This window comes from Ursus arctos, unplaced genomic scaffold (assembly GCF_023065955.2).
Source record: "Ursus arctos isolate Adak ecotype North America unplaced genomic scaffold, UrsArc2.0 scaffold_18, whole genome shotgun sequence".
NCBI lineage: Eukaryota > Metazoa > Chordata > Mammalia > Carnivora > Ursidae > Ursus > Ursus arctos.
This window is the reverse complement of record NW_026622852.1, coordinates 48498067-48523151: the sequence shown is the minus strand read 5'-3', so window position 1 is coordinate 48523151 and position 25085 is coordinate 48498067. Positions and strand designations below refer to the sequence as shown.

Below are 25085 nucleotides of genomic sequence, written 5' to 3'. Positions count from 1 at the left end.
TCTAAACCACCCGAAACAAGTTCAGTAGCAATCTTCCGAATCTTACAATTATAAGCAAAAGTGACCAAGACGCAACATGAGTCCCAACACGTGAGAACCGCCGCACAGTTAACTTGCCCAAAGAAGCCCTGAGAGGGTCTGGCACGTCTGAGTGCTTACTGAACGTCAGCTATTTCCACCGATCCCCTGCTCATCGTATCACCACCATGAGCACCCGGAGGGCCTCCGACGCACCTGGCCACAAGCACTTTCCAAGCTGGCCCTTACAACTACACGAGGCACTTACTGTTACTCTTATTTTACCTTTACTCATCACAACCCAGCAAAGTAACCCCGCGAGTTTGCTCTGCCTTTGTTTCTTGGTCCTCTACACAGTGAGGGCCGACTCACCCAGCACAACCAGGCTCGGGCACGAGGGAGCCCCGGTGCACACGGACCGAGCTCTGTTCGGCTCTTAGGGAGCTCAGCCAGGGAGAGAGGCAAGAAGAGACACAGGGCAGTGGGAGCGCGGGCAGTGCTGCGGTCAGGGAAGCGGAGAAGTACAAGGTGCCGCAGGAGCACAAAAGCAGCTCCACTCACTGGCCTGGAACTGTCTGAGCTCGGGCAGGCGGCGAGTAATAATAATAACCCCGAAAGGCGGGCATCTCCGGATCTGCTCACTAGTGTCCTGGTTCTTAAGTCTTTCCAGTAGGAAGGCATTTTTTCCTCTCCCCTCTAAGGGGAGAGGGGACTTCGCTTTGGTCAATGAAACGTGAGCAGAAAGGAGGGGTGTCACCTCGGGGCAGGAGCTGTGGGCTCCACCACGTTCATTTCTGTGGGCTGCGATACAAGCGGAGACGCAGCTTCCATCAGCGTGGGCCCCAGAGCGACCCGGATAAACAGCGCCCATCGTGCAGCCTGGTCAAGAAGCAGATCGCTGGGCTAAGCCCCAGAGGCTTGGGGGTTGCCTGTTACTACAGCATAACCCATCTCGTCCCGACGAATACACACATGAGGATCTGAAGAAGGAGTGCGGGCGGCCCGCGCTGGCACGGCAAGGGGGGCTTCCAGGAGGCAGAAAGAGCACATACAGAGGCTTTAAGCTGCAAAGAGACCAAGTTTCATTTGAGGAATAACTGGAGCACAGATAACAAGAGAGTGACAAGAAAAGAGTCTGGAAAGCCGTGTCATGGAGGGTCTTGCAAGATCATGAGCCCCATTTTACAGATGAAGAAAACGAGGCCCAGGAAGTTTGGGCCAAACCCAGGCTGACCTGAATCAAACGGCAACAGTCTTAGTATGACAAAACTCCTCTGCCCCCTGGGTCCTGAAATGGACATCACTGGCAGCGGTTCCTGACCCTCAAATCAGTGTGGTTCTTGCTTGGTAAGGACGAGCCCACATTCTGGGTATATGTCCCATGTGAAGCAGTGACAAGTGGGTGTTAAAAGATTTAGTGGCATCTACCTGCTATTTTTCTCCCTGACAGGATGAGAAAAAAAAATTAAAGACTTTTGAGAAAAGATGAGCTCTGAAGACAAAGCGGACGGCTGCATTACAAATCCATCCCTCTGGATTCAGCTATTGAAGGTATTCTCGAAATAGAAATGATCCTGATTACTGCCATTATTAAGCCCGTCTCTGCCAGGTGAGTACTGTAAGTACCGCACCTCACAGACCCTCGCAACGACTCTTCCAGCTGGATTCTCACCCCCACATCTTCCAAGGAGGAAATTGAGGCGCACAGATGCTGAGCAACTTCCACATGGGCCTGAGCGACAGGACTGGGATTCAAATCCAGATCTCTCCGGCCTGTGTGCTTCCCCTCCTCTGTGCTGCCCACCCCTGGTAATCTATTTCAAATAAATTCTGCACTGCTGCCATCACTTCTGCTTCCAGGCAGAAAGCTTTTCAAAGTCAGTAATACGAATCTTGGGACTGAAAAGGACAAACCCACCATGTCAGGAGTTTAGGGATTTGGATCAGATCTTGTTACTTTTATGGTTTTTAATTCATTGGACAAAAATCATGCTGACATGTTTAGGTCTCTTTTTTGTTCTGCCAAAGCATATGTCAGTACAAGGAAGGAACAGGAAAATTAAAACTTGATCCACTGATTCAAAAAACTTAATCCCGATGAAATACTAGGAGGGGCAGAAAATAAATGAATCTAAGTCTGTAAGAAACCTCTTAAACTTCTCTAAAGAGAGCTATTTCAATCTTATATTTCATATATAATTTGAAATAGATAATCCCACTGTTTAGACAACCTTTCAGAAAATAAAAAATTTTATCTAATGAACTTGCTTTTCACTACGTTGTTACATTTACATTTTACATGAAGAAAAAAACCTATCTTTTTAAAACTATATAAATTGGGACTCAAAGAAATCTTAGGAGTAAAAGGCTGTATAAAGAAAACAAAATCATAATACATGTAAATTGGCTTTAATACAACGTATTATTTTGTATTTATTAATATAAATGTGACATTAGTATACTATCAACACCAGACAGTTTCTACACATAAAAGGATCCAATTATTGACAGTGACAAAAACATTTCGGTTTAAGGATGCAACAAGTACAGAGGCAATAATCAAAGGAAACGGAGAGCAGAATGGGGGGACGGGGCGGGCAAAAGGAGGGCTGAGAGGAAGGGAATATGCGTGCTGGTTCAGGGTGCTGGGCTGACCGGTATCTCAAAAACAAGTTCACAAGCACCTGGGGTGATGCAAAGGCACTGGCCTGAGGTCAGCCAGACCCGCTGCATTCCTCTATCACTCGGAAGCTGAGTATCCTCGGGCAAGCTACTTAATCTCTGAGCGTCAGATTCGTCATCTCTTTTTTTTATAATAATATTTTTTTATTATATTATGTTAGTCACCATACAGTACATCCTAGTTTTTGATGTAAAGTTCCATGATTCATTACTTGCGTCTTCATCTCTAAAGGGAAGATAATAAAAACACCTCACAGGGTGACAGGGAGAAGCAGACACAACACATATATGAAGTACCAATAAAGACAGCAGCACATAGTAGCCTTGAATAAATGATAACGATTATGAATGTTTTAATCAAATACACCTAATTACTTCCTCATGAAACAATGAGGGCACATCTGTTTTAGAAAAGAAACATACTATATTATGGAAATATTTTAATTCCTTTCCAAACCAGTGATTAATACATCTGATCATCTCCATCTCGCATTCATGGGGTTCTCTGAGCACACGCTCGTTTGTTCTCAGGCTCCTGCACTCAGCCGGTTGGCTCTGCGCACCCGCTCTGTACTCGGCGTGCATTCGCTCATCAAGCGCTGGCTGAGTCCCCTGAGTTCTGTGCCAGATCCCGGGCCAGGCTGAGGAGCTTCGGAGAGAAGGCAGGCCTGGTCCAGCTGCCCCAGAGGCTCAGCCCAGTGGCGGAGACAAACGTGTCAGCCACTACTGAGAAAGAGCGTGAGTGCCACTGGGGCAGAGAGATGGGCCTTCCACAGGAGGAACAAGCAGAAAAGTACAACTCATTCTGCCTCTAGATTTGGAAAATGCGTTGGAAGCATTCTGGTCCGCTGCAGAAGAGAGCAGAGGGCACTTCAGGCAGAAGCACGGTTGTGGGGAAGGACCTAATAGCAGGAGGGCCGGAGGCTGCAAAGGTCAAATTTCTTCTGCAGACATGGAGTTTTCAAATTCTTCTTTAGCCACAAAGCTCTGGCTTTCAAGAAAACCAAGGCAGAGGCTCCATGTATCAATGTATAAAACAAATGAAAAGAGAGCTCTTCCAGTGAATGCGGGGAAGGGCACTCGGGGAGAGGTGTGCTCTACCCCAGGCTTACAAAGGGTACCCCACCTTCACTCTCCTCTCCTTCTGGGCCTACCACTAGCTAGCTGAGGGACCTCAAGCAAGTTGTTTCAACTCTCTGGGCCTTGGTCTTCTCATCTAGAAACAGAAATTAAAATCAAACAAACAAAAAAACCCAGCATCTACCTTTCAGAGTTCTTGTGAGGAATCCACGAGAGAACACGTGGACCGGACACAGCACAACAGCCTGGTAGAGAACAAACAATCAGGGAATGCCAGCTGCCTTTGCTGCTGCTGTTTACGTGCTGGCACTCACTGAGGCAGCTTCCAAGAATGAAGAGCTTATTCCTGGAGGGTTTTATCAACAGAGAAATGACAGGGCAAACAATCGACGCTCCAGCAAGATGACTTTTTGAGATCCTACTAGGAATTTAACAGCTTGTGTACATTTTATAATCCAAATGGTCCCAGCATGTAGCCCTGAAATTTTCTCTTTTCAGTACTAAGTCATTCATTTAGTTTATAGTTTCATTCAACAGCTGTTTACTGGGCACATATTATGTGCCAGCCCAATGCCAGACAAGAGACATGTAGCACTAAACACATGAGTCTACTGTCTGGCAAGGAAGGCAGTCGTTAAACAAACACTTGTATATCTCATCAATAAGTTACAGCTGTAACAAGCACAATAAAGACATGTAGAGGTCTATGAAAATAATGAGCGGGGGAGGGGAGTCTGACCGAGGTCCCCTGTGGGGCTCCAGGAACAAAATGTGGGGACATGTCAACTAAGTGATATTTGAATTAAGATGTGTAAGAGTGGTGGGGCGCCTGGGTGGCTCAATTGGTTAAGCGTCTGCTTTTGGCTCCCACATTGGGCTCCCTGCTCAGTGGGGAGTCTGCTTCTCCCTCTGCCTGCCGCTCCCGCTGCTTGTGCTCTCTCTCTCTCTCTGTGTCAAATAAATAAATCTTTAAAAAAAAAAAAAAAAAGAGTGCACACATTAAAAAAAAAAAAGCTGTGTAAGAGTAGAGGGGCTGGGGGAAGTCGTTTCCACCTGCGGGAATAGTCTGTGTAAAGTAAAGATGTCTTTTCAGGTCGAAGGCGGGTACTGCTCTCTGAGGGACTGAAAAAGGCAGTGAGGCTGAGGACAGAAAGAGGAAAAAGACTATCCCAAAGTTCGAGGCTGGCGAGCCTGGCGAGCACAAGAGTATGCACGCAAGCCATTCAACGTCACACCGAGGCTTCGTAGGTCCGTCGGCAAGCAATCAGACACACGAGCGGTACAGACACACAGCGCAACTGCATTCAGCCTTGAAAGGGAAGGAAATCTGACACATGCGATAGTGTGGATGAATCCCGAAAACATTATGCTAAGTGAGATAACCCAGACTCAAAAGGACAAATACAGTAGAATTCCACTTTCTACGAAGTACCTAGAATAGTCAAGTTCATAGGGACAGAAAGCAGAATAGCAATTTCCTGGGGCTCACTGGGGGGTTAAGGGATGGGAAGTTACTGTTTAATGGGTATAGACTTTAAGTTTTGCAAAATGAAAAAGGGTTCTGGAGATGGTTGCACAACAATGTAAATGTACTCAATGTCACTAAACCATACATTTTTAAATAATGGTAAATTTTTTTATGTATATCTTACCACAATAAAAAAGTTTAAAAGAGTCCTAGCAGACTGTTCCTAAGAACAACATGGAGTTCCGTGAGTTTGAGTGAGGCCCAGGAAACATGATCGGATTTGTATTTTGCGTAGATAGCAATGTACAAACGAGATCTAAGCTCCTGGCCAAAGTCTACCCAAGAGCCGCTGGGCAGGCAGATGGGAAGCTGTGGACCCGCCCTGTAACAGCTTCTTGGCTGGATGATGAAGACAGCAGCCTTTTCCGCTAGGGTCAGAGAGCCTCCCAGCATAAGGCCGGGGTTTTGGCTGAGCTGGCAGGGTCACACTTTGTTTGTACATACTCTACCAGGCAGGTCTTCCAGTAACATCCTGGATGGGGGCCTTCCTGCAAAATTCCTTGAGCATGTTCCCATGAACAATAAGCAGAGGGCATGCCCTGATGGTAACTCACACAGCAGAGAATCCCCCAGACTGCAACGATACTTCCTATTGTTTCACTGAGAATGGGACACATGTACAAAGCTATTCACCAGGTGTATATCAGAGGAAGCTATGCTCAGCGTGGGCAGTTACAGTAAAACCCAGTTATGATATGTCAGACACTCAACTTCAAAAGGATCGTTGGTTACTTAGAGGGGACTTTAAAAGGTGGAAAAAACATGCTGCAAAGCCAAGCAGACCTAAGTTGGAATCGCCCCGCTCTGCTACTTCTTAGCTTCAGAACTGTAAGCATGCTATTCAACTTCTCCAAACTGGTTCTTCGTGTATCAAGTGGCAGCAAGAATGTCACTGAGGGGGCAGAAGCCAGTATTCGATGAAACGGTGGTGGTAGGGGCTTGGCACGCCGCCGTGTGTGCACTACAGCAGCTCCCTGCCGGGTGGCCGCGTTCTTTACCACAGGCTCTTACCACAGGCTCTCCCGGGCTTGGGGATACTAACAGGAAGTGAATGGCGAGGGAGAAAAGCGTCAAAAGCATTTAGTGGCTTGAGCTCGGGCTGCTGAGTGGATGGTAAGCAGAGAGGGAAAGAACGGGGACAGAGGAGAGTGGGTGGTGGGGACGGTGGAGGCATGCGCTCTCCTCCAGCAGCTGAGGGGCACAGGCTGCGGGAGAAGGAAGCTGCACTTCCAGGGAACGTCCCATCAAAACACATCTCTGACAGCTCCACGGAGCCAAAGCTTGCCACCTCCTCGCCGGCTTCTGGGACACTTCCCCCCAGTAGGAGCATCAGCCTGCAATCAGCAGCAGACACATGCCCGACTTCATTGTTCGCTGGCGGGCGCTGCCCGCTGCCTTGGGGCCACTGGCCCTGAAGGAAATGTTTTTGTTTGTGTAGCCCAGCCAGACTTCCTATGCTTCTAGGTATACAATTTCCCCCTCCCCTCTTTCCTCACCCCCACCACCCCCAGCTCACCAGCCTGTTGTACACATACTAATGTCTCATAAAGACATTAGGTGTCCCTTTAGCCCAAAGGAAATCATACCCACACTTTGTAGGCACTTCTACTACCCGCAGTCACTTTAGTTCTCTCTAGGGACAGAACTGGCCACTGCTTTCAGACGACGGTCCTGTGACTCTAAACGGCCTGGCTAAGCCAGACACATCATGCTGAAATACAGCCCAGCAGGATGGAGAGATAAAGGAGGCTGAGGTCAGGGCTCACATCTCCACGTTCTTAGCAGAGTGACCTTGATGAAGTCAGCTGACTTCTTCCCTATCGTTGGAGCAGGACGGAAACCCAAGTCCAAAGATGAGTGCAGGTAACTTCCCTCAGATCTCATGTACAGGAGAAAGAACAGAGGTTTGGTGGTGAAGGCAGACTTGGTTTCCAATCCCGGCTCTGCCCCCTACGAGCTGGGTGACTGGGCACAAGTAACTTGTCCTCTCTGAATTGGGAAGACATCTAGCAAAGCACTTGGGAGAACAGTCCCTGACGCCAGACTACTGGGGTTTGAGGCTCAGATCTCTCATGTCTTAGCCGTGTGGCCCTGGGCAGGTAATTTTACCTCTTTGCCTCAGTTTTTCCATCTGTCAAATGTGTATAACACCATTAACTTAATGGGACTGTTGTAAGGATCCAAAGTTAATACATGTGTGGCACATAGTAATGTGCTCAATAAATATTATCTGTTAATATTTCCTCAACCGTCAAATGAAGGGGGAGTAATAAATATGTCACGCTTCTTCCACAGTGAGTGTTAGGAGCAAATGAGCAGATGGTTAAAGGACTCTGCCTATGTACATATTAACTATTTAAAAGCTACCAATGCTATCAGTAATAAAAATACTGTCTCCTGCTAATGGAGAGCACAGCAGAAGGGGGTCCAAGCCCTGGCTCTGAGAAAGACTGCCTGCTTTTCCACTTACTAACTGTGTGACTCTGGGCACAAGGAACCCCATTCCCCTAGGACTCAGCTTCTTTAGCTGTAAAAGAGGGGTAATAATATACCTGCCTCAAAGGACTGTTATGACTATATTAGTGAATACAAATAGCATCTAGTATAGCAGTGAGCATACAGTAAGTGCTTGTATTCATTTATTCCATAAACACTGATGGCATTTTTGCATTTTTACTACATGCAAGGCTCTATTCCAGGGCTAGGGATACAGCCATGAACAAAACTGATAGAGTAACTCCTATCCATGTTATAGTGAAAGAGAGAAACGAGTAAGTATATAAAATGAAATGTGAGTGCTATGAAGAAAATAAAACACCACAATGAAATACGGAAGAATCTAAATATTGTCACACTAAGGGCCCGCTTGCGTTTACCCAGACATCTGACTTGCATGCCATCTGCTCCCCTTCAATAATAATGATACCTAATGTCTGCAGAGCTCTTTCCCCATGCCAGGGCCTGAGCTGATGCACTCTCCGTGCATTAGCTCCGTGTATCCTCACAACACTCCTATGACATAGTGACCCTATTACCTGGATTTCACAGATAAGAAAAGGGAGGCTCAGACAGATCAAGTACCCTGTGCAGGCCACAAGGCCTGGTAGACCTGGGATGTGAGCCCCGTGTGGCTGACCCTTGCATTCTAGACCTCCCTTGCTGGTGCTGGACAAACCGAAGTAGCTCTTCTTACTAGTGGAAGTGATAAGAACAGCACTGCTCTTACATTAAGGCCCACTTAGATATACAGTTCATTACCACTCCTCCAGCTCTCCTACAAGTCCAAGTGCAATGCGGAGAAAGGAGAAAGGGAATCTACAGAGGACCACAGTGGAAAAGTGATCTACCTACAGCAGTCAGCTGCCACATTCTGTAGACGGGTGCAGGACACAAAGCAGGGAGGACAGAGGAGGGGGACAGAGGAGAGGAGCCTGCCCTCTGGGGTGCAGCTTTCGCACAGGTGTTGGTGGCACTTTCTCCTCTGCCCGTGCTCCACTCTTGATTCCTGATCGCACTTTCTTAAGTGTTTCAACCAGAACCTATGTGCTGGGAGGGAGCCCCTGTTTCACACACGTGGATCCTGAAATAGTAAGGAGGCGCGCCTAAAAAGCTGCAGGCTTGGGTGGGAAGCCACGCCGCAGGGGAGGAGGCAGGCACCCTAACAGTGTACGGAGGCCCTCGAGGGCCTGGAAGGCAGGAAGCAACAAGGGACTGGAACCCAGCCAGCAGAACGAGTGGCCCCGAGCAAGTGGCGGTGGCAGGCAGGCGGTGAGCAAGAAAGGGCTGGAAAAGCAGCTGCAGTTGCTCAAATGCAGTGTGTGGCTACCCCAGCCCCAGTGAGGTCCTTAGGCCTTCTTCTCTCACTTGTTTCCCTTTTGGCACCGCTGGAGGTCTGCTCGCGTGTGGTGTACATAAGAAAAGGGTGTTTCCCGGAACGCACACATCAGACACACTACTCGGGTACAAAGTCCACAAGGCACTAAGCAGCTAGAAGAGGAGGCCACAGAGCTGGAAGATGGGTTCCAGGTCGGCAGCCCGACGAGCAACATGACAGCGTGGCAAGAACATGGGTTCTGGAAGCAGACAGATTCAATTAGAATAATGACTCTCTACTTACTAATCTGTGACCTTGAACAAATTAAACTTTCTGATGCTCCAGTTTCCTTATCTGTATTATACCCATCTCAAAAGGGTATTTCTCTGCAGCGGCAAAAACAATGAGATCACCATAAAGAGATGTACACAGGCATGATGAAAAGAAAGAAAGAAAGAAAGAAAGAAAGAAAGAAAGAAAGAAAGAAAGAGAAAGAAAGAAAGAAAGAAAGAAAGAAAGAAAGAAAGAAAGAAAGAAGATATTCAATCCCACTTACATAAACGTAAATATATATATATATAATGTATATGCATCTTTTGCAATTTGGAAGGATACCAAACTCATCAAGTTACTTCATGGAAGAATATTTGGGCAAATAGAAGAACTTTTTATTTTTCTATAGGATTTGAGTTTTTGCAATAAATGTGTCCCCTTCTGACAATTAAGAGATGAAAATTACGTTTCTAGACGTCTAGTATCCAGAATATATAAAGAACTCTTACAACTCAACAAAAGGACAAACACCTCAAGTAAAAAATGGGTAAAGAACTTCAACAGACATTGTTCTGAAGATAAACACACGCCAGACGAGCACATGAGAAGACGCTCAGCAGCAGCAGTCATGAGGGAAACACAAATCAAAACTATCCTGATACAGCACAGCATACTCACTAGGATGGTGGTAACAACAACAATGAGCTAAAACAAGTGTTGGCAAGGAGATGGAGAAATTGGAAGCCTTATACGTTACTGGTGGGCATGTAAAATGTGCAGCCCCCGTGGAAAAGTCTGGCAGACCCTCAAAAAGTTAAAAAAGAGCTGTTATATGACCCAGCAACTCCACTCTTACGTATATACCCAAGAGACCTGAAAATATGTTTATGCAAAAGTGTGTGCAATGACGTTCATAGCAGCAGCATTATTCCTAACGGCCAAGAGTGGAAACAACTCGAATGTTCATCAACTTCTGGATGGATAAATAAAATGTGGTCTATGCCCCTACAATGGAATACTATTTGGCAATACAAAGAATGAAGTACTAGTACCATGCTAGAACATGGATGAATGTGAAAACATTATGCTAAGGGGAAAAAAGCCAGTCACAAAAGACCACATAATGTGTGATTGCATTTCCATGAAATGCTCCCAACAGGGAAATCCATAGAGACAGAAAGCAGATTGGTGGTTGCTACAGCAATCCCAAGTGGGGCGGGGCAGTTAGAGAATTAAGCTGGGAGTGACTGCTAGCGGGTACAGAGTTTCTTTTTGGGGTGATGAAAAATGTCCTAAAATTGATTGTGGTGATGGTGGCACAACTCTCTGAATACATCAAAAACCACTGAACTGCACAGTTGAAGTGGGTGAATTATATCTCAATAAAGCTGTTTATGGGGCACCTGGGTGGCACAGTCGTTAAGCGTCTGCCTTCGGCTTAGGGCGTGATCCCGGCGTTCTGGGATCGAGCCCCACATCGGGCTCCTCTGCTGGGAGCCTGCTTCTTCCTCTCCCACTCCCCCTGCTTGTGTTCCCTCTCTCGCTGGCTGTCTCTGTCAAATGAATAAATAAAATCTAAAAAAAAAAAAAAAGCTGTTTAAGAGGGTCCTGTGCCTCTCTGGTTCTTGTCATTGAACAGTGCTTGTCTCCTGGACAGAAAGCGTAAGGACAGGAGGCCCATGCCTGTTTCCTCACCTGGGGACTGGCAGTGCTGATACTGCTCCCGGCAACAGTTCACAATCACCAGCGGGGAAGGTCACAGGGATGCTCTGTGACAACAGCTACTCTGTCAGACAGCAACCACTTAAAAACTAACATTCACTCTCACTGCCTGACTTTCTTTCCTCTCCTGACGGGTGTCAGGCCTGTGTCACGGTCCAAAGACTCTCCCCTCTACTCTGGCTTCCCCTCCCCTTTATTCTTCTCAGGAGTGTCTCCCAATACATCTGCTCCAACGTTAATGTGGCTATTATCCCATTCTACGATGAGGACATCGAGACTAAGAGAACTGAAATAACTAATGTCAGGTCACATAACTCTCTTTATTGGTTTCCTTTTCACGGTTTTTCTGACAGTAACCTCAGCTCCCCCAGCTTTCAGTGCTGCCTTTCCCTGGTTGCACTGCAGCTCCCCGCTGCTAGTTAACTCAGCCTGGGGACCACCCTACTTTGCCTTACCCAGCTTGCTCTCCCCGGGAAAAACCTGGTCATCGTTCATGAGAAACCATTCGTCAGGATATAGCGGGGGAAAAGCACTTGGGAAAGGGAATTCAGGCTTAGGAGAACTGTAACACAGGGCTTTTTACTGGAATCTGGTGAAACAGCCTGGTCTGATCCTAAGAGAATTCTCCTCCAAGCTGTCACCTCGGAACAAAGTCTGAGGGAAGGAGCCTAGCCTGGGCATAAGGTCTATCACCCCCAACGATGCCCAGAGGAAAAGTGGGAGCTGACGACGGCAACTGTCTGACAGTTGGGAGGCCCAGCCAAGCAGCTCAGTGGGCTGAGGTTATTAAGAAGAGCCAAGGTCCCTCTGCTCACCAGAAACACAAAGCAAATCTCAGACCACAGCCAGGACTGGTCTTCGATTTTCTTATTTGGGATATACTTTCTAGGAGGTCTTCTTCATTATAATTCACATTCAAAGAACAAACTGATTGCTCATTAACAATCAAACTACAGTATTCCTGAGCAACTGAAATTCCGAGATAATTACAACATCATGACTCAGCTCCCCCCCCCCAAAATGGGGGAAAAGATAGAAAAAATTGAACATGAGGTTGGGGGAGGGAGTTAGTGAGCAAGAGGAAGAGAGTTAAGGACTAAAACAGCAATCACTAAACAGAAGTAATATATCACTGGCTTTACTTCCAAATAATCAGAAAAAGAATGTTTCCAAGAACTCTTTCACCAGGAGAATTAGATAATGCCAAATACTATAAGATACAGGAATTAAAATTGATTAGGTACCTATGAGATGCCAAGCCCCACACTAAGAGCACCGCATATGATATCCCATTACCCCTCCCAACCATAGAAATGATACCCATTTTACAGATAAGGAAGCCAAAGCTTCTAATAATTAAGCAATGGGCACATTCCCCAGACTGCTAGGCACTGGCCATACATGACAGAGGGGATCCTTTAACGGGCAATCTGCTCAGGAACGCCTTCAGCCTGGGTGACTTTCTCAGAGGTGCACTGCAGGGTGAGTCTCCTCCCACCCACTCCCCCTCTCTTCCTTTCTTCAGTGGTGGCAGACCTGCTCTCTGTCTCTTTCACGGGCATTTCCTCCCATAAACCGCTTGCACATCTGAGTCGGTCCTGGCATCTGTTTCTCATAGGACCCAAGCTGACCTACCCAGAGTGACAGAACAGGGATCTGAACCCCAAAGCCCTTGTGCTTTCTTTTATACCTAGAGATCAAGTGGTGGATAAATCAGGTTGCTAAAGCCAGTGATCATTCTCAGACCTTTTCCTTGGACTCACCGGCCATGTTCAGCACGGCCAATGACTCCCCCCCCCCTTTAAAACGCTTTGCTCAGTTTCCCAGACCCATGCCCTCCTGGCTCTCTAGCCACTTGGTCTCCGTCTCCTTTGCTGGCTTCTCCTCACCTCCCTGACCCATCAATCTTGAAGTGGAGCATCAAGACCATAGCCACCCTTCTCTTCAGGATCTACCTTACTCCATAAAATCATCTCACCTAAGGTATTTCACAGCCTCCTCTATAGGTTCGCGTCTCCCAGATTTCTCTGGTCCACACCTGTCCTCTGAACTCTAAACTTACAGATCAAACAGCCTACTTGACTTTCCACTTAGATATCCCACAGATCTCAAAATGAGCATGTACAAAACCTGTTTTTCGCTTACACCCAACTTGCCCTCCCATAGTCTACCCTGTTAGTGAGTGGCACTTCCATTCCTTCCAGATGCTCAGACCAAAAACCTTGGAGGCCTCTTTGAGTCCTCTCTTTCTAAATTCACAACCAACCCACCAGCAAATCCTGGCAGCCTTTTCTTTGGAACGCATCCGGAATTCAGCCATTTCTTACCAACTCCACCATTACTAAGCTATCCAGGCCATCACCATGCCTGCTTTCACCCTTGCCTTCTAGAGCAGAATTCTCAAAATAGCAACCAGTATGATCCTTTCAAAACCTAACTCAGATCATGTCACTCCCTAGCTCAAAACCCTCCCGTGACTTCCCATTTCATTCCAACCAAAAGCTAAAATCCTTATCGTGGTCTATAAAACTATGACGGTGAATTTTATGCATCTATTTAACTAGGCCATAGGATGCCCAGATATTTGGTCAAACATTATTCTGGAAATTTCTATGAGGGTGTTTTGGGATGAATTTAACATTTTAACTGAGTAAAGCAGTTGGGATCTGAGCAACCCTGGAGGGGTCACTTGGGTGTGCTGCAGAAGGCCATCTGGCTCTGAAATGTCCTCGTCACTAAGAAGCTCGGCAATATGCAGCACACTGTTGCAAACGAGCACTGAGACAATCAAGCAGCAACAGCCACACCAAGCTCCCCCTGTTCCCTTGTTTCCCAATTACAGTCCCCCCACCCTACCACTTCCTACGCCCAGGAGAACCGGAAGCAAACCCTGAAGAGCCTTATGACCCTGTTAGTAAAAGAGAAAAACTTTCAACAACCAACACATTCAACAACTGCAAACTAGCTAATGCTGTGTGTAAAACGCAACCGCTCTGCATCCTTTAAAAAGAGTGTGGAAGAATTCTCATCAGAGAGTAATGACACATTGTTAAGTTAAAAAAAACAAGTGCGGAACAGTATATGTAATTTAATCCCTTACCATTACAAGAAAAATGGAGGAGATAGAGACACGTGTTTGAATCTGCATAGAAAAAAGTCTCGAAAATCAAGGTGCTAAGAGTGGTTCCCCATGGAGAACAGGATGGAGGTATTTTAATTTTTTCTTTAATTCTACTTAAAATAAAATCAATGCGGACATTGATGAAAAATAACGACAGAGGGGGACAATCAAGGAAGAATGCAACCTCAGCAGGGAGTGAGTCAATCACACATACTTTTATTTCTTCAGTGAATTCATGATTCCTCACAGGTTTCTTTAAAGGCAGACATGAGGTCAGTGCTCTCCAACAAGCAGCCTCATTCCACTCTGTGTGGATTTCTCATTGAAATTGGGTGAAACGATGAGCAATGGAATGTGTGTTTGTGTGCCTGTTTGGGGGCATAATAAAGATGCGAATGGGTCGGGGCAGAAATCTGGCCTGATGAAAAGGATCTCCTGCTCAAAACCTTTCAGGGTCCCTGATCACTTCACCCAATGAAGTGAAAGAGTAATATTCCAGAGAGACCTGCCATCAGGAGACCAGAACAGGGAGAAGGGGAGTACAAAAGACATGAGTTCTAATCCTGCTTCTGCCACTCAGTAGCTTTATGAGGACGGGTGTTCACGTCCGTGAGCTTCAGGCAACTCACCGATCAAACGGGCAGAAGAACAGTCTCCGACTTCATCGGAGTTGTTGTGAGAATTTGGGGAGAAACTATAAGGCGCTCAGCACAGCACCCTGTCAGGCACTACACCTGCAGAGCAAGTGATTAATAAACAGTACCCTAAATGTGACTACATAAATAGGAAAGAAAAAGTAGAAGGAACGATTTCACTGACTCTGAACCATGAACAGCAATGATCTATCCGGTAGGCTGACTTCTCTCAATGAAAGAACCCTGGCCAGGCGAGAAAACAAAAGCTGCACACACTGCCCGTGGGCACAGACAGAAGCCAGCGTCGGAGGCTCCGCGGTACCGGACTGAGGACAGCCACGAGAAGAGTCTGTGCACAGCCACATGGGGCTGGATTCCCAGAGGCCGCCAGAGAGGGCTCCAAGTCTGACCTGTTGTCGATTTTGGATTTATCTTCCCCCTATTTCCCAAAAGGATCAGAGGCAGATTCTAGTAAGAGTCACAGACTCAGTAGACTCATTTAAATAAGAATAGAAGAATCAGAGGAGTATAGTGAGGACGAGGTGCAGCCGAGATCTTGTAGCCGAGATCCAGGGCAACTGCAAATAAAACCTCGCTCTGGGCAGCCAGAGTCAAGGCCAGAAAACTTGCAGACTGATCATTAGGCGGAGGAAGAATCAAGATCGATCACGAAAGGCAAATTTCCTAGAACTAAACTTGAAATTTTATAATCAGAATCCGCTCCTAGGAATGTATGCTTCTGGTTCCCTCACACCTCCCACCCTCCTAACAGAGGCTTTAGCGCATTATTTTCCTCCTCACAGCTTTGCCAATTACCAGCTATCTGACCCGGAACCAATGCCCCACTTCTCTGGATCTCAGCTTCCTCATCCTTAAAAGGGAACAGTGCTTCTGCCTATTTATGAAAGGGAATGGAGGAACATTTGCTAGCATTCACTGGGTACTAGCTAAGCATCAAAATCTTTGGGTATACTATCTCACTGAAATCTGCCAGTAATCACAGAAGGCAGATCCTGTGAATATTTCACAGATGACCCCCCTGAGACTCAGAGAAGTGGGGACAGTTGCCATTGGCATGCAGCTAAAAGGTAGGACAGGATGAACTCAACTACATGCTTCTGTGGTACCAAGGCAGAAATATAACCATGATACTTTCCCGGTCTACGTCAAGCACCTGACAGACCCTGGGATGTAGTCGTACTCAACATGTTAGTTCCCTTCCTCACTTCTTCCTCTCTCCTAAACTACAATTATGTATATCTAGAAAGTGAAGTTTACTGAAATAATATCAGTATCTTATATTTATATAGCTTCTTTCCTCTAAGGAGATCATACGACTTAATCTATTTTCTCTACTAATCCCACCAAATCTCTACCTATCATTATGTATTATTTCACTTATTTTACAAGTCCGGAACTAGAAGGCAGCAGGCTGTTACGGCGACGTGCCCACGGTCATAAGGAAGTCACTGCCAAAACCAAATAAAAACCTTGGTCCTCTTCATGTCGACATCGACCTTTATCCTCTCATATGACACAGCCTCCGTAATGAAGAACAGATCATTCATTTTTTATCTGGAAAACTACCAAACGTAAAATTCAGTAAAGGGCCTCATGACCTTACCACCTTGTCAAAGGAAAGTAAGTATATAAAAAATGAGGGTTGCAGGAGCAGACGGTTTCGGTCCGTCAACTTTCTCTTAGATTATTCCCATTAACCAACATACAATAATATAAAATACAATGTAACAGATCCCCAAGTCTTTGGAAAATTAAGTGAAACTCAACGACCCTTCAAACTTACTTACAACGCACGAGGGCGATCATTAACTCCCGCAGGGCTGTGGAGGTGCACATTACGTTGACTGGATCCTTGAAAGAATAAGACGCACAACCAGGCCACTCTCAGAAGAATCCAAGTCAGCAATGAGCATTTAGCAGCAGAAATTCATAGCATCCACAAAGTTTTAAAGTGGCAGGCCACCGAGAACAATCTCTTCATCTGGTATACGACGAAACTGAAGCTCATGGAGGTGAAGTGACTTTTCCAATATTCCACAGACAAAATAGCAAGAACTAAAAAACAAATCAGCTGACTACTATCCATTCCACTTGTGAGTCTTACGTCCGATGTCCATGAACACACTTAGCACTTTCCAGAATTACCCATCTATAAAGACGTGCAGGATCAAGAACATGTACTCTAGCAACAGAAACACTGAGGATTCGAATCCTGACTGCCACTTACTGGCCATGTGATCTCGGGCAAGTCCCTTAATTTCTTTTGAATTTCAGCGTTTTCATCTGTAAACTGTGGGTAATAGTAATAAATTCCACAGATAAGCTGCAGATGAGATAAAGAAGGGACCTGGCCACAGCCTGTGAGCTCCATGAAGACAAACATCGGGTTCAAAATATATCCCCAGCCCCTAGCACAGAGCCTGAGGACACATGATACATTTGTAAAAATTTGCTCCGCAAATTAATGAACTAACCGAGCAAACAGGTTCTGGACTTGAACCCAGATCTACTTGGTTCTTAAACGTTACATTGCTCCCAATTCACACTGCTCCCAATTTCAAAGCATAGCATTAATTCTGATTTACAGAATACTGAGAACACAATGGAATAAGAGAGCTGTTTTCTGGCCATAAAGCAGGAAAAAAGTTCCGTGGACTTTCAGTGTTGGGATTGATTCTTGTTGCTAGCATGGGTACATCACGAGGCTTTAGAATCAACGAAACCTGGGTTTAGGTCCCAGCTTTAGCATAAGCTGAGTGATCTCAGAGATATTACTTTACCTCTCTGAGCCTAAATTTCCATACCTACAATAAATGGGGATTGTGTAAGAAGTGAGGTAATATATGTAAAGAAATACCAGATGATGTGTGACATAAAAAGGCTATTTCCCTTCTAGTTACTTGGAGGCTTTACTCATTCATTACACTTAGGTCTCTGCTCAAATGTCACTTCCTTTCGGGACACCTGGGTGGCTCAGTCAGTTAACTGTCCAATTCTCTGTTTTTTTTAAAGATTTTATTTATTTATTTGACAGAGAGAGAGACAGCCAGTGAGAGAGGGAACACAAGCAGGGGGAGTGGGAGAGGAAGAAGCAGGCTCATAGCGGAGGAGCCCGATGTGGGGCTCGATCCCGCAACGCCGGGATCACGCCCTGAGCCGAAGGCAGACGCCCAACCGCTGTGCCACCCAGGCGCCCCTAACTGTCCAATTCTTTATCTCAGTTCAGGTCACTATCTCAGGGTCGTGAGATCAAGCCCCACTTCAGGCTTCGAACTCCACGCTCAGCATGGAGTCCACTTGAGATTCTCTCTCTCCCTCTCCCTTTGCCCCTCCCCCTGCTCACATGTGCCCTCTCTCTCTAAAATAAATCTTTTTTTTTTTTTAATTTTATTTATATGACAGAGAGAGCACAAGTAGGGGGAGCAGCAGAGGGAGAAGGAGAAGCAGGCTTCCCACTGAGCAAGGAGCCTGACGCAGGGCTCGATCCCAGGACCCTGGGATCACGATCTGAGCTGAAGGCAGACGCTTAACCAACTGAGCCACCCAGGTGCCCCATAAATGAGTCTTTAAAAAAAATCACTTCCTTTTGAACCTTCCTATCTACAATAAAACCCCCTGGTTCCCTACCCCGCTTATCCCTTTTCATAGTCCGTATCATCAACCTGACATTCCATCATGCACTGATTTGTCTGTTTACTGTGCCTACTCGGCTAGAAGATAAGCCCAGGAGGACACCTGCTTTTTGTTGTTTATTTTGTTTACTGCTATGTCTCAGCCACTAGGAAAGTGCCTGGCATGTAGTCAGCGCTTAATCGGTATGTGTTGAATGACTGAATGAATTAATTCAACACTGATTTGGGACCTGCTGTCGGTGAGGCACTGTGCAGGAAGAGGGACTTACAGATAATTAGGCGACGAGATGACAGAAGGAGAAACTACTTCTGACTGCTCTGGAACCTGCGAAGATTCCTGCCTCACCTGGGCCATCACGGTTGACTCCGGATTGTTCTTGTGTCTACTCTGTCCCCCCACATTCTGTTTGTTAGTCCACAGCCAGGGAGACCCCCAAAAAGTCAACATCAGATCGGCTCCCTGTGCTTAAACTCCTCCAGTGGCTTCCCATTTCAATTAGAGGCAAGCCCACACGTCTTCCCACAGCCTGAAAAGCCTCTTCTACCACTTTGTCTCCCACCCTCTCTGAGCTTCAGACACACTGGCTTTCTCGTTCTCAAACATGCCAAGGTCTTGTTATTTTTTTTCTTTTTTAGTTTAAAAATAAACATACATTTTTAGTCACTCAAAACTCTAAGTTCTATTTATATAATTAACAACATTCTGCTCTACTGCCTAAATTTTTCAATAAGCAAGGATTAATATAAAAAAATAACTTTTCAAGGAGCATGGGTTGGAGATCACAAGTGTTGAGGTCTTCTGATTTGGGGCCTTTGTGCTGGCTGTTCACTTTGCCTGAAAAGCTCTTCCCCTAGGCTGGCTCTTCCTCACCATTCAGCTCAGCAAAAATCTTACCTCCTTAAAGAGTCCTCCCAGGCCAAAGTTATCCCTCCACCATCACCCTCATCAAGCTGCTTTATTGGGTTACAGCACCTTTTCCTCACAGCATTTCATTATCTGGATTGACTCTGCTACTTATGTGTCCGACCTTCCCAACCAGAACGTACGCTATGCACAGGCAAGGACTTTGCCGGGTTTATTGCTGCATCTCCAGCCCCTTGTACATAATAGGCACTCGATAAATATTTCTGAATCAGTAAACTGGATCTCAAAAGATGTTGGGGTTTGCCAGAATAGAGGGTACAGACAAGGTATGCTACCGGCCTAACAGGATCTTGACATGTTGGTTTCCTTCCAAGGACAAGTGCCCCATTCCATCAAAATATGTGAATTTTAACCAAACTTACTTGGGAATGGGTACTCGAATTAGCGTCCCTTCCACTTCTGGGTTCAGATTCATTCCACTTTCTCTTATAGCTTTGATAGCTGCAGCTGTACACTGAAAACCAGATCAAAAGGTAAACAGAATTAGTAAATAATTATTACCAGATGCAAGCCCTCTGTCGATAACTGGCAACCCATCTTGGCAGAACATGGAAACATTTAGTTCTGTTACCAGTAAGATCAGGAAGTTACATTGGTGCAGAGTGCTTTGATCAAGCTGAACAGCAAGCTATGTCCACTCCTGGTACCAGTGTACTGCGGGAGGGGGGAAAAGCAAAGAGAAGGAAAAAAGAAAAAGAAAACAGCTCTGCTTCTTTGAAAAGATTTCAATGGTTTGAGGCAACACAGATCAAAACCACAATAAATCCTCAAGGGAGGGGGGCTGGTCTGTGCAAAGATTGGTGTAAAGACAGATGAAAGATTTTATACATTAAAAATTCCAGTTGACATTTTACACTCAAAATATACCAGTGCCGATTTGGAATGAGTAAATAAATTTAACTCATTCGCATCTACACTCACACCAACCTCACTCAACATTTTGGAATGAACAATGAGTCTCTGCTGGTATGTGCTCTAGGAAAGGCAGTACCGGCTTTGGAGTCAGAAAGATCTCAGTCCAAATCCTAGCTCCGCTAACCATGTGACCCGGGGCAACAATCCTGACCTCTCTGAGTCTCCATGTTGTAATCTGAGACCACAAGGTACCTAGACCTCACAGAGGATTAAATGAGATAACATGAACAATGCAACTGGCTCTGTACCTGGCACACAGTGACACCCAGGCAAGGGGCCTTATCATATAAACTTACTATACAAAGGTAAGAATGCACAAATCCTCCAAAAAAGGCTGAGTTGATGTCATCACTCAGCTGATGCGCTACTGTCCTGCTTGACAACCTTCAGGGTCTTCTCTGATACAGTCTTGCTCTTTACTGGGCTAGGTGGCACAAGGGTACATTGATTTTCCCAAGGTCTGGGTCACCACCTCAAGCGACAGTACAACTACACCTGTTATGAAATCCTAAAGGATAAAATCAAGCAGTGTGGAAGAAAGTTCCTTTCATTGGCATGACAACGGAATTCATGAAAAAAGGCCTCTGACATTTTCAAAGAAGTTCAGGTTTGACCAAAGCCAATCTACTTCACTTGGATTCACAGGGCCAATTCTTGGCCTTGAGTTCCTTCTTAGACTTTGTGGTTTAATGAATGGGGTTTACTGCACACCTATTTTACTTTTCTAGGTTTTGTTTTGATTTTTGAGATCGCGCCTAAATAGCTTATCCATTTCATCTTAACATGACCTTAATTCTACAGGGACATAAGGTGTTACCATAAGGTCAAAAAGACAAACCGGAAGTCCACGTGCCGATGAATCATCCCTTCAGGAGGCTGTACACAGAATATAACAGTGTGACCACTGCTTAAAATAGTACATTCTTAAAATGGTACCTCTTACCAAAGACTACCGGAGCTGGAAGGGATCTCTGACATCATCAAGTACAGTTCCTTCTGTATGTATACAAGGACCCTACACACATATGCAGTCTTCCCTCAGAGCCAAGAGCAAGACAGTGAGGACCTTGCCCACGTACTTTCGGTTACTGGCAGAGTTAGGAGGAGACTCCAGGCACCTCAACTCTCCAGCCAATGACATTACTTTGAATTTTCTTCCAGATCTATTAGCTCACTGTACTTAGTAATTAAGGCACGGGGAATTTGATTTTTTTTTAAATAAACAAAAATAGGGGTGCCTGGCTGGCTCAGTTGGTGGAACATGCAACTCTTATCTCAGAGTTGTAAATTCGAGCCCCACATTGGGTGCAGAGATTACTTAAAAATAAAATCTTAAAAATAAATAAATAAATAAATAAAGTAGCCAAAAATAATTTGGAATTGGTCTGGTGTATAAAGAAAATGGTCAAGGTAAATAAAAGAGCTGGATAAAGAAATGAAATTTTCCTCCACTTCCAAAGTCAGCAATGAAGGGAGAGTCTCTACTTTGAAGTGGCCTGATCTCAAGTCTCCGAATCCCCCTCTTCTGAAGCTTCTCACCGAATGACCGAGAACTCAGCTGTCAACATTCTGCTGCCACCAACAATCTTTGGCGGTCTGGTCCCCAGTCTTTCCATACAACCTTCCCCCATAGGCACGGGAACACGCACTGCTGCTTCCAAGCCAGGCAGGAGCTACGTCTCAATATGTACATCTTCCCAGTATAATTACAGTGCCAGGTACATGGTAAGAGCTCCGTAAAAGTATGCTGAGTAGGAAGATTAATGAACTGGCTTAGATCTGTTAGAAAAACTCAACTCCTTACTTTTACTTCATGTATCTAACCCCCCCCCCCGCAAATTTTATACTATACTTAACTTGTTCTGTCCTTTCATATGCAGAAAAATTGTGAATCAAGAGAGGTTTCATTTGCAAAAACCTATTAAAAGAGGTAGTTCCTCTAAAATATTCTAAATATGTAAATTTCCATTTGATATGGTAGGACAGAAACTCAGGGAATCACAGCTATTTTTCTGACATAACTTCTGAACTACTCATGGTTCAGACAAAAAGGCACATATTTCTACTGCACTTCCATTTCGGCCTGCACTCCCTTCCTGAAGGGATGCTGACCAGTACCCCAGGGCAAATGGGCTGTTCTCAAATAGCAACAGTGACCAACTGGTTGTAGCTGCTCAGAGCACTGTGTGAGAAAGCACGTCGACCCCATCTAGGGTCAGGTAAGAAAGAGTGCCGGGATCATTAGCAGTGTCTGCTACGGCTATTCTTAAGCTAATCTACGTTAAAGGACGAAAGACGGTAAAACTTTCGCAGACAGGTGAACAAGAACTTTGACAATGTGGGTTCAAGTCAACTTTGCTAGGGCCATTTTCATTATCACCCTTCCATTCTCTTTATATCCCAACGAATCCCTCACATGTAAGGTCTATGAAGGCAGGAACTCTGGCTGTCTTAATCAATGAATTCCCAATACCTCAAATAGAGCCTAATAACTCGCAGAAACTCAATAAATGTTTGTTGAATTACTGTAGGAATGGTGAAAGGAACACAAGCTTTAGTGTCAAACAGACCCGTGTTAAATCTTGACTCTATCCTAATGTGTGAACCTGAGGAAGATATTTAACTTCTCTGAGCCTCATCTGTAAAAAGGAATAAATAATGCTTCATCTTAGAAAAGACCTATGTCGATCACTGAACAAAACAGGAGAAAGTAATGCCTGGCAACATAGTAGACACTCAATACACATTAGCTTTCTTCCTTCCACAAGAGCAAGAGTGGAGCCTGTGGAATTTTTTCTTTTTTTTCATTTGCCTTGTTCAAATCAAGCTGTGGTTTTTACTCCCTTCTTTCCTTTCCCATCATTAACTCTAGCTGCAGGCAAGTTTATGGAAGGCAGCAACTGTGTGTATCATTTATCAAGCAGGACACATGTTAAACAAATGCAACACAGTTTTCTGTCCTCAATGCATTTGAAAAGATTATGCATGTAAATCTGCATCGTGTCACTGCGGCACGACACAGAAATGCTCAGGTTTGGAAAGAAAGCCAACCGCATGTGAAACAGAAAGGAATTACATAAACACAGAGGGGATTAGCTCAGCATTTTGAAGCTATGAACCTGGGTACTCTATGGACAGCTTCTAAACTGGAGGAAGGAAATGTTTAGTTAGAGCTATTTGTTTAATATATACACCAGATGAGATAAAGGAATTCAAAAGACAATGTAACTCACACTTCCTCACTCTGTCCTTGTAAAGTACCTACTGAGATGATTATGAAGGGTTTTCTTTTTTTTTCAAAACTCACAGAATTTCAACTTAGAGAAATGGCAAAGATGCTCTGGTTAAAAACGAAGATATACTCCAACTTCCTAAGAAAAAATTAAGCTGTTAATACCTCCTCCTGCCTCTTAAGATGCTCTGGTGGCCAATCAGGTGCTTCTTCTGCGAATGCCGTTTGCCATTTAATAACAGAAGTGGCTGGCTCTGAAAAGCAATCTGCCTGATGAGGTCTTCAAGCTGTGTAATTAGGAGGCTATTCCCTAAATTGGCCCGCGGTGCCTATGGGATCAGATGAACAAGGGAGAAGGCCTCAGCCATTCAGAGGGAGCCAGAAAGGGAAAGAGTTGACTATTCTCTTTTCGTCCATTTCTCTGCTTCTCAGTAACACCAAGAAAGAGTGCCCTCCTTCCATCAGTCTAATGACAAGTACTCATGCACTTGAGGAAAACTGACAGAGTGCTTCCATGTGCCAGGCACTGTGATAGGTGCTGCACAGAATGAACAAGTTAGATATGTGTCCTACAGCCCAAGCTTACAGTCTAGTAGAGGTGAGATGGAAAATAAAGATGTAAATAAATGCCTAACTGTTAGTGATGAGTGCGATGGAGAAAAAGAAGTGGGCTATGTAAGAGAGGTTAGCTTGGACAAATAATTTAGATTAAGCACATTAGGGAAGGCTTCCCTGAGAAAGTGTCATTTAAGCGGTGATCCAAAATATGAGTAGCAATTAGCCACACAAGTATGTTCCACGCAAAGGGAACAACATATGCAAAGGCCCTGAGGATGCAAAGGGTGTGGTGTGTTTGAGGACTTGAAAGGCCAATGTGCCTAGAGAGGCATACAAGGGCGTCAGTGGCATGAGACTACAGAGATTAGAGACAGGCAGGGGCCAGAGCATAATGCAAAGCCTTCTAAGGCCACAATTTTTTTTCTTAAAGCTTACATGAAGTCCCTGATAAATTTAAAGCATGGGAATGACATAATCTATTTTTTTGAAAGTTAACTCTGGCTGCGGTATGGAAAATAGAATGGGGGAGTGGTAACAGCCCCCCCCCCAAGTGTGCCCAGAACACTAGTTACAGTAGCCCTCTGATTTGAAACAGTGTTCATAGTAAGGGCTTTCCCTCACTCACATCTCTAACCCACCTGGTCAAATCCAACAGGTTCCACTGTGGTCTCTGGAATAGAACTACCAAAAGAGACCATCGGAATAGGAAGGGACCTCAGATTCCTTTACCTCCTATTAACAGATTAGCAAATGGTCAACTGGGGGGAGAGGTGGGACTGGGTTCCAGGTTCTCCAGGACTCCCAATCCAGGTCAATTCCTACCAGATCAACATGGAAAAGCCCATTTATCTTCCTCAACTAGACTTAAAATCATAGCCTCAAGGTTGCAATGATCTAAGGCAACCCATCTTCACCTTGGAAGCTCTGTG

General features: G+C 45.2%; 1 protein-coding gene across 5 annotated transcripts in view; it reads right to left on the bottom strand.

Moving 5' to 3' along the window:
• The window catches only part of MRRF (mitochondrial ribosome recycling factor), a 55490-nt gene that overhangs the window by 13965 nt on the left and 16440 nt on the right, over window positions 1–25085 (bottom strand). For 4 of the 5 annotated variants that reach the window (XR_007190919.2, XM_026513904.4, XM_057313740.1 and 1 more), the window contains one exon: window positions 19814–19905. Coding sequence is in view for 4 of the 5 variants with exons in the window: in XM_026513904.4 (XP_026369689.2) it covers window positions 19814–19905 (92 nt within the window). In the remaining variant the exon portion in view is untranslated. Of the gene's footprint in view, window positions 1–2446; window positions 16950–19813; window positions 19906–25085 lie in introns of those variants that run through there. The other variant, XM_044389575.3, reaches the window with a different exon arrangement.